Here is a 13,884-nt window from a genome sequence, read left to right as displayed (position 1 = left end):
CTGAGAAACATCTGAGGAAGTGCTCGACATCCTTAGCCATCAGGGAAATGCAAATCAAAACAACCCTGAGATTCCACCTCACACCATTCAGATTGGCCAAGATCCAAAACTCAGATGACAGCAGATGCTGGCGAGGCTGCGGAGAAAGAGGAACACTTCTCCACTGTTGGTGGGGTTGCAAGCTAATACAACCACTCTGGAAATCTGTCTGGCGATACCTCAGAAAATTGGATATAGTACTACCTGAAGACCCAGCTATTCCACTTCTGGGCATATACCCCAGAGACACTTTAATACACAACAAATATATATGCACCACAATGTTCATAGCGGCTCTATTTATAATAGCCAGAAGCTGGAAAGAACCCAGATGTCCTTCAGAAGATGAATGGATACAAAAATTGTGGTACATTTACACAATGGAATACTACTCAGCCACCAGAAACAATGACTTAACCAAATTCTTAAGAAAATAGCTGCATCTAGAGAATATCATCCTGAGTGAGATAACCCAGTCACAAAAGAACAGACATAATATGCAGTCACTGATAGTGGGATGCTAACCCCAGAGGCTCGCACTGCCCCAGAAACAACTCACAGACTGTATGAAGTTCAAGAAATAAAGAAAACAAAACAAAAAAAAAATAGTCATGCTCAATCCTCACCCACCAAGAACACATTGACAAATTCCGGGTTGTACCCTGCATTACATGTACTGTCTGCTCATTGTTAAAAAAAAAAAAAAAATCTTTACACACCAAGAAAACTTTGACTGTTTCCAGGTTGCATCTTGTTTTACATGTACTTTATGCTCATTGTTACTGATGGGATCTTTATCACACTATCAAACCTTTTTAAAAAAAAAAGTACTGACAAAAATGTATTGTAGGGCTGGAGAGATGGCTCAGTGGTTAAGAGCACTGACTGCTCTTCCAGAGGTCCTGAGTTCAAATCCCAGCAACCACATGGTGGCTCACAACCATCTGTAATGAGATCTGAAGACAGCTGTAGTGGACTTGTATATAATAAATAAATCTTTTTTTTAGTACTTAAAAAATGTATTGTATAATTTTATGCAAGAATGCTTAAAATCTGTACACTTATCTTTGTTTTGTAAAATAAAGTTGTTAAAAAAAATAAAAAATAAATAAAACTATATCTACTTTTAGAGTGAAAAAAAAAAAAAAAACCTTAAATGGGAGCTCTGAATGTGTTTGTATATACATTTCTCTGTGTAAAATAACAAAAATCGGGTTGGAGAGATGGCTCAGTAATTAAGAGCATCGACTGCTCTTCCAGAGGTCCTGAGTTCAAATCCCAGCAACCACATGGTGGCTTACAATCAACTGTAATGGAATCTGTCTTCTGAAGACAGCTACAGTGTACTTAATATATAATGAATAAATAAAATTTTTTAAAAATAACAAAAAGTTACAATACAATCTTGACAGCCATGGTGGACACCTTTAATTACTCCAAACTTCATGGAAAACCCGGAGTTCTCTCTCTGCTGCCTTCCATTCTAGGGCCCATGTCTCACACATTCCTGTCAGTGGACAGCAGCCACTGATATCAGTGACCGAAGCTGTACTGGACGTCAAAGCGAGGTTAAACGGAGGAGCCGACTGCCCTCTGGCCTGATGGTGGGATTCCCAACCATATGACAGCTCCATGAGCTGCTCTGGAGTCTTTCCTTGATGTGTGACTCTCCTTGTGATTCTGAGACTCTATATAGTCTGTAAATGAAAATGCCTAAGCTGGGCTTCTATGCACATAGCAGGTCTGCTCTGTCTTCGTAGAAGTTTTACTGCGTGGAGAGCTCACGTACATCTAAGGCCTCACTTCTCCAATGCGTTGTGCTGAGGAGGGGTAGAAAGAGGAATACCGTGTGGCAGTAGCATGGCTCAGGAATCATCCATTGTTCTCAGGCAAGCACACCACACATTGATGAGGTGTCTAGTCATGGAATAGTTCAATTCCTGCAAGAACTTCCAGCCACTCTTCAAAAGTTGACCCCAAGAGCCTGCTATGCTAACAGGTAGTTATGTTAAAGGGCAGCATCCTATGGCAACGCTAGGACAGTTCCTGAAAAGGGCCAGGAAGTTAATACTCTAGCCTTGTGGAGCATATGGTTATCTTCAATAACTTAATTATGACATGCAAAAGCTGCTAGATATTTGAAAGCAAATGGGCAAGGGTGTGTTCTGCAAGGGTTATTTACTGAAAGAGGCTGAGTTTGGTCTAGCTGGTGTGTGTCACGTGACACTTTTATGTCTACCTAGTAGCTGGTGTCTAGGGACCTTTCTGGGAACAGATAGGTTGTACCTGAGCTTCCTCCCTGTTCAGAGCACAGCTCTGGGAGAATGAAGAGGTTAGTGAGCTGGTACCGTGAATATCCAAAAATCTTCCTATAGTACAGTTTGAGCAGGGTTTTGGCATCAGATGTAAATGAAAGGGCACAGTAAAGAAACTGCCAACATGACAGATCCATTATGAGGGATAGGATTTTATTGTGCATAAGAAAGGGAAACCATCGAGAGGCATCTGGAGGAGTCCAGAGCTGAGAGAACAAGGAAGCATCCTGGACATGGCCAGGGCCAGGGAAGTGAGAGTGGGAGAGACAGGGAAGATGGGGACAGCAGAGAGAGATCAGAACACAGGGAGGGAGAGACCAACAGGAGTTGCGGGGGGGGGGGGTATGAGAGACCTGGGGTCTGAGGTGAGAAGGGCCAGGAGCGAGCTTGGAAGCCCTGCTGTGTATAACAAGTGTAGAAGGGACTGAGGGGGCCTGGAGGGTGGAGTGGTCTCTCCTGCACCACATGTCCCTGCTGCCAGAGGTAAGGGGAATAACTCCTTTTGGCAGGTGGGAAACAGCTCCACAAGTTCCTGAAGAACGCAGGCTTTCATCTAAGTGCCAGAAGTCCTCCATAGACCAGTGTGAGCTCATGTCTGGGCATTTGGGCTGCCTGAGATGGAACAGGGCACATTCCTAAACTGGCGGTACCTGTGTGAAAAGCTAGCCTGGAGCCTGCAGTGAGAGAAACAAGCTAGGCAGAAAGCACTTTTGGGGTCCTGCTCCCAAACACAGCAGCTGGAGGACTGGGCTTGAGGCTCAGCAGAACGGTGAGGAGGATGCTAACCTGACGCAAGATGACTGAACACAGGACTAGAGGAAGCTCTGGTGTAAGATGTTGGGTGGGACTGAAAGGCAACTGTTGTATTGCCCCAGGGAAGATGGCAAATGGATCCAACTCCTCACCTAGTTCTCACATAAACAAACTACCAATAACAGACACCGAACCAGAACTCATTCCTAAACAACAAAATGTCTCAGGTTCTTTCCAGTCCAAAAGGTCCCATTACCTATTTTCACACCCTTTGATTACGATAATAAATTCTAAACACAAAGCCTTTGTCATCTTTTCCTTCTAACCAACTTGTTTTCAAACCATAAGAACAACATGCAGATGAGAGGCCACAAGAGGTGGGTGGCAGTAACAGCAGGAGAGCCTTGAAGGGTGTTTCCAAAGGAGACCCCAGGTGCTGTGGAAGCCGGACCCAGGAATCAGTGATCTGGCCACCCGTCTGGGGGTGCACGGCTGAAACAAGGGTTAGAAGACCCAGAGGGACCACGAATCAGCTTCTTTCCTCCTAGTGTCCTTCCTGCTCTTTATGAACCAACTGGTGTTTAGCCAACTTGGAGCTCTGGCTGAAAGCCTTCCCACAAGCAGAGCAGGTGAAGGGCTTCACTCCAGTGTGAATCCTTAGGTGCTGGATCAGGACGGAGCGCTGACTGAAGGCTCTGCCACACTCGCTACACTGATAGGGCCTATCTCCAGTGTGGGTTAGCTGGTGTTGAATGAGATGTGAGCTCTGGCTGAAGCCCTTGCCACATTCAACACACGTGTAGGGCCTCTCCCCAGTGTGCACTTTCTGGTGGTGAATGAGATTCGAACTTCGGTTGAAGGCTTTGCCGCACTGGTTACATTCATGAGGTTTTAGCCCAATATGAATCCTCTGGTGCTGAAGGAGGGTTGAGCTCTGGCTGAAGGTCTTTCCGCATTCGGTACATTCGTAAGGTTTTTCCCCAGTGTGGACTCGGTGGTGAAGGATGAGGTTGGAGCTTCGACTGAAGGTCTTCCCACAGTCGTGGCACTTATAGGGCTTGTCTCCAGTGTGCACACCCTGATGCTGGATGACGGCTGAGCTGTGACTGAAGGCTTTCCCACAGACACTGCACTTGTACGGCTTCTCTCCTGTGTGGATGATTTGGTGCTTCCTGAGCACGGAGCTGTAACTAAAGGCTTTCCCACACACATCGCACACATGAGGCTTCTCACCAGTGTGAATTCTCCGATGCTGAATAAGGCTAGAACTCTGGCTAAATGCCTTCCCACAGTCGCTGCAGGGGTAAGGTTTCTCCCCGGTGTGAACCCTGTGATGCTTAATGAGGTTGGAGATGCGGCTGAAGGACTTGCCACAATCTTTACACTCGTAAGGTTTCTCTCCAGCGTGAACCCTCTGATGCTTCCTGAGGTGTGCACTCTGACTAAAGGCCTTACCACACTCTCTGCACTCGAAAGGCTTCTCCATCATGTGAGACTTTTGGTGTTTTTTAAGGCTTGCGTTCTGGCTGACAGCTTTTCCACATTCGTTGCACACATAATACTCATTGTGGTGGTGAGCCTGATGCCTATCAAAGTGTGACCCAGAAACTTGTCACACTGGTTAGGCTTTCACAGGGAGGTAAGGTTGCCAGGGGGTTTTTTAAGAACAGAGTTCGGCTAAAGGACTTTCCACATTGAGAACACGTTAATGACTTCTCTTCAAAGTTGGCTCTCTGATGCTTTCCCACACTCAGTACATATGATGGGCTGTCAGTTGTAGGAAGGCCCTCCTGGACAGTTAGGTCCCTACTGAACTGAAAGTTCTCTGAAGTGGAGTGTGGACGTGGTTCTCCTCTGACCAGATTTCCAGACTCACTAATGGACTTGGGCTCAAGTAGACGTTTTTGTCAAAACCATTACAAATCAGACCTTTCTCCTCTAAGGAACTCTTCGGGAACATGGTCACCGCTGTGAGGTCTCCCTACCAGTAGAGGGGCTAGAGCAGGCCCTCAGCTTCAGAGACATTCTGGTCACTTCAGAAATGTGCTCCTCCTTCTCCTCTTCCTTCTTTTTTAAAGATTTATTTATTTTATTTATATGAGTACACTGTAGCTGTTTTCAAAAACACCAGTAGAGGGTTCTGATCCCATTACAGATGGTTGTGAGTCACCATGTGGTTGCTGGGAATTGAACTCAGGACCTTTGGAAGAGCAGTCAGTGCTCATAACCGCTGAGCCATCTCTCCAGCCCTGGGATAGAACTTCCCAGCTCTGTAATCTGAAACAACAAACGCGAAGTCAAAGGAAGAACAACTGTAACTGGAGCAGGGAAACAGACAGACCTACAGAACCGTTGGCCTCACCCCTATGAAGGAGGATATGGGAGCAGGGAACCCCAGATCTTAAGGAAGGACAGGGGAGCCCCTAGCTGATGAGACTGCATAGGCACAAGAACCACCCACCCTTTCTAAGACTCCACACATCAAGAATGCACCTCCAGTTTGCCCACTGGCTCAGGATAAGATCCTGAGAATCCTTCATCTACCCATGCAGATCACACTTAGCAAATTCTATTGGCTCTACCTAAAAATAGAATACAATATAAAATAAATAACATTTAATATTATTAAATATATAAACATAAATGTATATGTTAAATAAGATATACCATCATATATTATATATTTAATATAAATTAATCTATTATTTTCTTTCTTTTTTATTAATTTATTTTATAAAAATTAATCTATTATTAGTATAAATATATAAAATATAAAATAAAAGCACCCAAACCCAGGTACTCCTTACCTTTCCCCCATGTAAAAGGAAGTGCCACAGGTACACAAAGCTTTACAAAATTTACCATGTGTCCTATCTTTGGCTGTCTGTGACTCCAGAACAGCGCATTCACTCTTTTGTTGTTGTTGTGAGACAGTCTCACTATGTAACCATTGGCTGTCCTGGAACTCTCTATGAAAACCAGAATGGCCTTGCCCACAGACAGTCACTTGTCTCTGCCTCCCAGAGCTGGTATTAAAGGCGTGCGCACTCCACCCTGTGTAGGGTCACTGTTGTTTCCCAATAAAAGACTTATTAAGCTAGAAAGTTCCTTCCCTATTGTAGAGTAATGTGGGGCTAAAAGCTGGTCTCAGTAGTAAGAGGACCTGTTTTGTATGGTTTTGAGACTCAGTTCCTGGCACCTCCCAGAAACAAAAGAACCCAAACCCACATCAAACCCTTAGAAGGATAATTTATAAAGGATATAAATTTATCTTTCACATTTCTGGAGGCTGATGAAATCGCCCGTAGATTCCATCTGATGAGGGTCTCTTTTATCTGATGACAGTCTCTTTTATCTGACAATGGTCTCTTTTATCTGAGGATGGTCTCTTTTATGGTGTCTTTTTTTCCTTCAAAGATTTATTTATCTAAAGATGTTTTTTATGTGTATGGGTATTTTGCCTTCTTGTACATCTGCACAGTGTTTGTGCAATGTCTATAGATGCCAAAGGAAGTGTCAGATCCACTGGGGTTGCAGTTACAGACGGCTGTGAGCTACCTGGTGAGTGCTGGGAATTGAACTCAAGACCTCTGCAAGAGCAGTCAGTGCTCTTACCGCTGAGCCATCTCTCCAGCCCTATGGTGTTCTTATGTAGCAAAAGGACAGGGGTAACCAGGCTTACTTGGGCCATTTGTATAAGGACAACAACCTCATTTACAAAGGCTCTGCCTTGGTCACCCATTTTCTGAAGGCCCCACTTGTTAATACCAGTATATTGGGGATTAATTTTGGATGATTTTCAAATGAGCAGATATTTTTAAAGAGCAATGTGTAGAGTTGGTTTAGATTGTTGTCCAAGTCTTGTCTCTCCCTAGGTAACTCTAATGATCTTCCATCATGGGTGTTCAACTTTGACATGATGTCATTATCTACAAATGTGTTGGGTTACATTAATAACTATTTTGGGATGTATACAGGCTATAGGATGAAGGTTGGACATGGTTAGTATATACTGTATGTTGCTTTTATAACCAGTATACCAAAGTCTTCAATGATAATGATGATAATAATAATAATAATAAATCTGATGATGATTATTATTTATTTCTTTATTTTGTTTTTTCAAGATAGGGCTTTTTTGTGTTGCCCTGGTTGTCCTACAACTCACTCCGTAGACCAGGCTGGCCTCAAATTCAGAGACCCACCAGCCTCTGCCTCCTGAGTGCTGGGAATAAAGGCGTGCACCATCATAGCTGGGCAAATTATTACTGTAAAACTATTGATCCCTTCAAATCTCCTGTGATTGGATTCATGTATCTGAGAGTTTTATAGTCATGCCAGGTCTCTTTGGGTTAGTATTCGCATGGAATATTTTCCCCATTTCCACTCTAAACCATGTCTTTGAGTCTAAAGTAAATCTCTTAGACAGCTTATACTTGGACCATGCTTTCTTATCCACTATGTTAATATAGGCATTTTGACCAGAAGTTTTTTTTTTTTTTTCACTAGGCAACTGCTTATATAATATAATATAATATAATATTGAGGTAGGGTCTTTTGCTGAACCCCAAGTTAGCCAATTAGTCTAGCTAGCCAACTTGCTCTGGGGCTCTCCGCTCTGCCTCCCTAGTCTGGGATTACTGATGGAGACACATTTGCCTTGTTTTGATGGGTTTTAGGGATCCGAACTTGAGTTCAAACCTGCCACTGAAATGCTCTAGGGACCTGTCATTTTAGTGGCCCTTTTGGTATTAGATGTTACCCTGGGTTCACTGTCAAACATGTTCCTCTCTATTGGAAGTCTCCTCTCACCAGCGCTTCGTGTCTCCCTTGGTTTCCTTCATCTCAGCTATGGTTTCATCTCGCTCTTTGAGTGCATTAAGGCAGTAGACTGAAAGTCTTTTTTTTTTTTTTTCTTTAGGTTTTTAAGGCAGGTTTTCTTTGTGTAGACCAGACTGGCCTCGAACTCACAGAGAACCACCGCCTCCCGAATGCTGGGACTAAAGGCTGCACCATTATCACTGCAGGGCCAATCTGCAGTCTTTATCAACTAAGCCCAATTTCCGGCTTTTCTCAAAGATATTTTGTACTTTTTTTTTTTTTTTTTTTGGCTTTTGAATTGCTAAAAGCTAGATTTTATAAAGTATGATATAATTTTGCTCTTAAGTCTCCACTTTTAAAGTTTGCTGTTTTTTTTGTTTTTGTTTTTGTTTTGCTTTTTGGAGACTCGATATTATTACAAGGGCTATTCCTGATGGGATGTATTGCTGTGATCAGAAATAACATCCTGAGACATTGTGAGCAGATTTTTTTTTCTTTTGCATTTGCTAGGAATCTAACCTAGTACCGTCCATATACTAAGCAAATACTACCACTGAACTCCACCTAGTGTTTCAGCTGAGATTTCCTTAAATATCATGAGCCAAAGTAACACAAAACTTCCCTGGTCTGTAAACTGCCTCTGCCTAGGGCACTCCATTGGCATTATTAACAACAATGTCTAGTTCCCGTGTAAACTGGAGATCTGCTGGAGTCGAGCATATACAGCCTTCATAACTCTTTTCTGGGCTCCTACCCTATGCTGGACACGTATGTGGCTTTCTAAAGCCTCCAATTCTGCTTCTGAATTCTTTCACTTCTCCCAAGAAACTGTCTTTCCAGCTCTTCCTCCTAGGTTGTCAGCAGTTGACTATACATTCGCAATGGACAATAAACCAGGCGGTTTCCTTTAGGATATACATGTTTCTGAACTGACTGCATGGCCTATGTTGACTTAGGCAGAAGAGATAAGTGGCTGGTACTAGTCCTTTAATGAAGCCCAGATGTGTTAGGGCCAGAAAGTTCTGAGCAAGACCTGCAGTTCCCTGCAGAACTGATCCAGGTCTTACACTGGCTGTGCAGAACAACAAGAAGGGGTCGGGGCCCAGGCAGCAAGAGCACAATGACGTGTCCCTTCCACTCCTCGGCTACCTCCTCCCTGGACTCTTTCAACCATTGTGGCACACCTGTGACATTTTTCTAGATTTCTGACAAAGCTGACGGTTTCTAGTTTATTGAAACATTCATGGTGGAACACAGGTCCTTGGAGATGCCCACCTTGCCCATTTGTTCCACAGCGGCTGGAAGTTGTTTTATGAGATTATCTTTATGGGTGTTTTGCCTGCACAAATGCATGTACACCATGCACAGTAGTTGCCCGAAGAAGCCAGAAGTCAGAAGAGGGCTTTGGATGCCCTGGCACGGAAGTCTAGGTGGTTGTGAGCCACCCGTGTGCTGTTGGAACTGATGCCCCGTCCTCTGCAAGGACAAGTGTTCTTAAGTGCTGAGCCATCTCTCCAGTCCCCAACAGTGGCTTTTAGATACGCGTCAAAACCAAAACAGAAAATGAGTCCCTATGAGCACTCTCCACTTCCTATCTTCTGCTCAACGTCCCCAAGAAGGTCTTCTTGGCAAGATACTTAATATCTTGCATCTGCTCAGTCTGGTCAGTAGGACTATTCTCAGGCCACTGTGGGACCGATCACACCTCTCATCTCCCCACCCCCTCCCATTTACAACATACTCTGTTTAGCCTATGCTGCATCTCTACATGGTCTTCCCGATTCCCACCCTTAGCCTAGCCATCCCTTTCTGCACAGGTGAGCTGGTAAGGAGAGATCTCTGAAAGGCTCTGAGTGGGACAGGAACAACAGAGCAGTGTGAATGTAGCCAGGAGAAGCCAAGACAGCATGAGGCAAAGAGCTGTTGCCAGCCTAGTTATGGGGTCGGGCCTAAAGGGCAAAGGATTCGGGCAGCCATTACAGCACACTCTGCTGTTGAAGGAAGATGAAGGTTCTACTTACGGTACAAGGGGCTAAGAGAAGTCAGCTCCCTGGCATCCAGCATAGCACAGACAACTTAAAGGCAAGCTTCAGTGATGTGGCCTCCATCATTCCAGAATAGATACCAGTGGGGAACCAGTTCCCAGAATCTGGCTGCTGCTGCTGCTGCTAAGGGTGGACAGCTTCCAGTTTAACAGTGTGCTAGCAGAGGGGCTCATAGACTGAAGACCCAGAGTGGGCCACAGCTGTCACTCAGACAGGCCTGTGCCACATGTCCTAGGAGATGGTCCAGGAACTGAGGGGCTTCACTGCTCTGCCTGGCTGGAATGCACTCTGAGGCTGGGCGCAGGTGACACCTGAGGACCAGAGAGGACACAGTAAGTATACACAGAAGCTATTACTGTGGAGCTGCTATCCTACAAGATAAAAGGCTCTTCCTCTACCATTGAGTATAGATATGAAGGATAGGTATGTTGAGCCCCAAGGCAAAGTGAGCCCTGGTGCATGGTAAGTGTCTCAATGAAAGGCTCAGACTAACATACAGAGGAAACGACCCTAACAAAGCCTTCTCGGAGGTGGGCCCTTCTATTCCTGGCTGTAGTGGAACATGCCTTTAATCTCAGCATTTAGGAAGTAAAAGCAGGTGGATCCTTGAGTTCAAAGTCAGTCTGATCTATGGAGCAAGTTTCAGGAGAGCCAGGGCTACACAGAGAAATCCTGTCTTAAAAACAAACAAACCAACGCATGTTTCCTGAATACCAACTATATTGTTTGTTCCTTGAGGTGATAACAGGGACAAAGGATTCTAGTGAACGCATCAGTTCCACAGACAGGGCAGCAGAGAGGACTAGAAGGTCTCACTGAATAGATGACCAGAAGAAGGCAGGAACATGGCAGAAGTGAAGGAAATGGGAAGGGTAGAGGCATGCAGGACAGGTTTTAGGAGCAATGGCCAGGACGGGCAGGAAAACCAGGAAGCAGAGCACACCCCAGAGGTCCCACAGGCCTGCTTTGAAATGCTGACTCTGCAGCTTAGGTCTGTGAGGCCAGAAGGGGCTCACAGGGCAACATAGACACCCCTACCCTGCACCCACCCTGTGTAGAACAACAAGCTGTCCAAATGCAGTCAATGGGCTCTTCTGTTTCCCCTGGAAGGATGTGCTACTCTGCTTCAGGATGAGGTAAAGCTGTGGAGTTTGGTGAAGAGGCTCTAGGAAGAGGCTGAGCAATGGCTTCTTGGAAGGGTGTCAGGAGGATGCTGTAACGCTGAGATGCTCTGAGAAGAAGGGCTAGGGAGCACTGGACAGAGATCGGAGGAGCCCACAGCTAGTCATCAGAGTGAAGTCAGACAGCAAGAGGTCAGAGGTCAGAGGGCAAGCTTAAGGACAGGGCTGAGAGGGATAACCTTTGAGGACAGAATCTAAAAGCCTTGATGCCTGATGAAATAAGGCATAGTTTACATAGTTCACACTTCTGTACTTTTCCCAGAAGAATCAAAACAACCCCTCTTGTGATGGTTTGAATGAGAAATGTTCCCCTGTAGGTTTGGGTTTTGGTGGGACTGTTTGGGGAGGTTTGGGTGGTGCAGCCTTGCTGGAGGGTCCGTCACTGGGGCGGGTTGTGAGATCAAACCCTCACTCTATGTTGGGTTCTCCCATTGCTATGTGTTTGCATCTGAAGATGTGGGTTCTCAGTTACCATGTCTGTCCCTTACTGCTACGTCTCCCTGCTGTGACACACTCTTTTATTTCTCTGGAACAGAAGACAGGATACATCTCTTCTTATAGAAGTTGCTTTGGGCATGGTATTTTTATCGCAGCAACAGAAAAGTAATGAATACAGTTCCCTTTCCAGGTTTCTAGCATATCCATCCAGACCACTCTAGTCTTACTCCAGCATATACACATCTTTTGGTCCTTTTTGTTATCAAGCGTACCCATGCTCTTGTCCAACCATCTCATCCCGAGGTCATATACTCAATCTGTAGTAGACTGTCTTAATCCCCAGAACCTGTGGATACACTACACCACAGGGCATGGGAGACTGTGCAGAAGTAATTGGACCCTTGTGAGTCCAATCTATTAACACCAACCTGTAAACGCCCTCATAAGCCAATGCTAGTCCCCACTTAGGAACCTCCAGGAATTTCAGGCTGCTCTGGCCAGAATGAAGAGAAATATAAATCTCTGTGAAGCAACCGCAAGGTAACCAATCTTGCCAATGACCTGAATAAACTGAGAAGCAATTTTTTTTTTTTCTTGGCTAAAGGCTGAACTAACCGAAAAGACCCAATATCACACTACCTCATCAGGACTTCCACCACCACCACGCCGATCCCCATAACAGGTACAAAATTCTCCCTTCTTGGAACTGGCTCCACTGATCCATCACCGTCGGGCATCAAGGATCGAACACCAGACGTGAAGCTAAACCAGTGAACCTCCAGGCTGTGTTCATCTCTAACATCACCTTTAAGTTCCCACATCCAGAGCTCCTTCGTCGCATACCTGTCAAGTTCCCATCTCCAGCATAAACCCTCACACACCTTCTCACAAACCCTCCAGAGGTTTGAATTCGGCCCTAGTTCGAACCAGCCCCGCGCTGTGCGGCCGAATCCGCATCCCGCCGCCTCCACGCTGCACTGGGGACACCAGATGACGGTTCCCAGGCGGAGGCTTCGTCTTGTGAACTCACCATGGGGAGTCGTACTGGGTACGGTGCTTAGAGGAGAGACCGCTACCACAGTCTACTGCCCAAATCAACCGCAACCGACCCTGGTCCCGCTCGACTTCCGGCCCGCAGCCCCGCCCCGTGCCCCTCCGCATGGCCGCTCTATACCCAAGCAAGTGTGGGGACTGAGGCTACTCGATGGTTCACAGCTGTACCCTGTGAACGCCGCCATCCCCTTACTGATAAGGGGTCACAATGGACCCGAGCGCACGAGGAAGTTTCAACTTAGAAAGAGGATGCTATCAGAAGCATAGTAAGAACTAAACATCTCGGGGTAATGGGACATTTTTATTCAAAGGTCCCACAGGTTAAAACAGATCGCTTAAAAAGGTAACATCGTTGGTGGGTAGCTCAGCGGCAGAGATCCTGCGTGTGTGCCGGGCCATAGCTTCAATGTCTAGCACTGGAAAAAATGAAAAGCCAACACTTAAGAACGGATCAACGATTTGACAGGCCAGTGAAAAGCCCAAATTCCTTTAGCAGGTAGTTTGTTTATTTATTTATTTTTGTATGAGTAATCATAGAACATCTGCAAAACTTAATGCTTGATTTATAGGCATACTAAACAAAAAACGTTATTATATAAAATGCTCTCACAACAAGCCTTATTGGAATTTCAGAAACACTGACTAGATAGCCTTATTAAAATTACCTGAAAATTTGTAGACTATAAGGCAAAAAAAAAAAAAAAAAGTTAAGAAGGGGGCTGGAGAGATGGCTCAGCAGTTAAAGACGCTGGTATCCATGTAGCTCACAACTATGTGTAAATCCAGTCGTGGCAGACCTGAAGCCCTCTGACCTCCATGGGCACCAGGCACACAAGTCCTGCACAGACATACAAAAACACCCATGCACATAAAAATTTTAAAAAATCAAAGTTCAAAAAGTAAACACTTTATTCCCACATGTGTACTCAAGAGAAAACTATTTTTGTTAATGAAGACAAATGTGTTTATCCTAAGCTAGTATTTTTTTTTCCTAGCATCAACGGACAAATACATAGTCAAGTGTACATGCTTGTGCGTATGTCAGGGACTCAGGTTCCAGCTTGAGATCCATATGGTGGAGAGAAGTCTGTAAAATTTTCCTCTGACCTTCCATCTATCCGTGTGCCATGGTTTGTACAGTGTATATACATACGCACAACTAATAATGCACTAATACATACACTTACGAATTAAATAATTAATGTAATGAGAATTCTAAAGAAGAGTAAAAATGTAATC

At 44.9% G+C, this 13,884-nt stretch overlaps 1 protein-coding gene across 4 annotated transcripts; it reads right to left on the bottom strand.

Annotated features, from left to right (window-relative positions):
- Nucleotides 1-1,518: 1,518 nt before the first annotated feature.
- Nucleotides 1,519-12,703, bottom strand: ZNF16 (zinc finger protein 16). 4 transcript variants are annotated; one of them, XM_080939841.1, is made up of 3 exons: nucleotides 12,623-12,703; nucleotides 9,950-10,284; nucleotides 1,519-5,384 (listed from the first exon to the last, which is right to left on the bottom strand). In XM_080939841.1, exon 3 carries the CDS (start codon nucleotides 4,594-4,596, stop codon nucleotides 3,652-3,654), a length of 945 nt encoding a protein of 314 aa, XP_080795967.1. In that variant the 5' UTR covers nucleotides 4,597-5,384; nucleotides 9,950-10,284; nucleotides 12,623-12,703; the 3' UTR covers nucleotides 1,519-3,651. The 4 variants fall into 4 exon arrangements, with proteins under 4 accessions (XP_080795967.1, XP_080795966.1, XP_080795969.1 ...); XM_080939840.1 differs by having other exon boundaries at nucleotides 12,474-12,695; XM_080939843.1 differs by lacking the exon at nucleotides 12,623-12,703 and adding an exon at nucleotides 12,232-12,315.
- Between the last annotated feature and the right edge of the window lie 1,181 nt (nucleotides 12,704-13,884).

Source organism: Micromys minutus, assembly GCF_963924665.1.
Source record: "Micromys minutus genome assembly, chromosome: 27".
NCBI classification, from domain to species: domain Eukaryota; kingdom Metazoa; phylum Chordata; class Mammalia; order Rodentia; family Muridae; genus Micromys; species Micromys minutus.
Note: the sequence above shows the minus strand (reverse complement) of the source record. Positions and strands in the feature narration are given on the sequence as shown.

Coding starts and splice junctions, on each gene's coding strand:
- ZNF16 (XM_080939841.1), bottom strand. CDS start 4,596: ATGATGGAGAAGCCTTTCGAGTGCAGAGAGTGTGGTAAGGCCTTTAGT.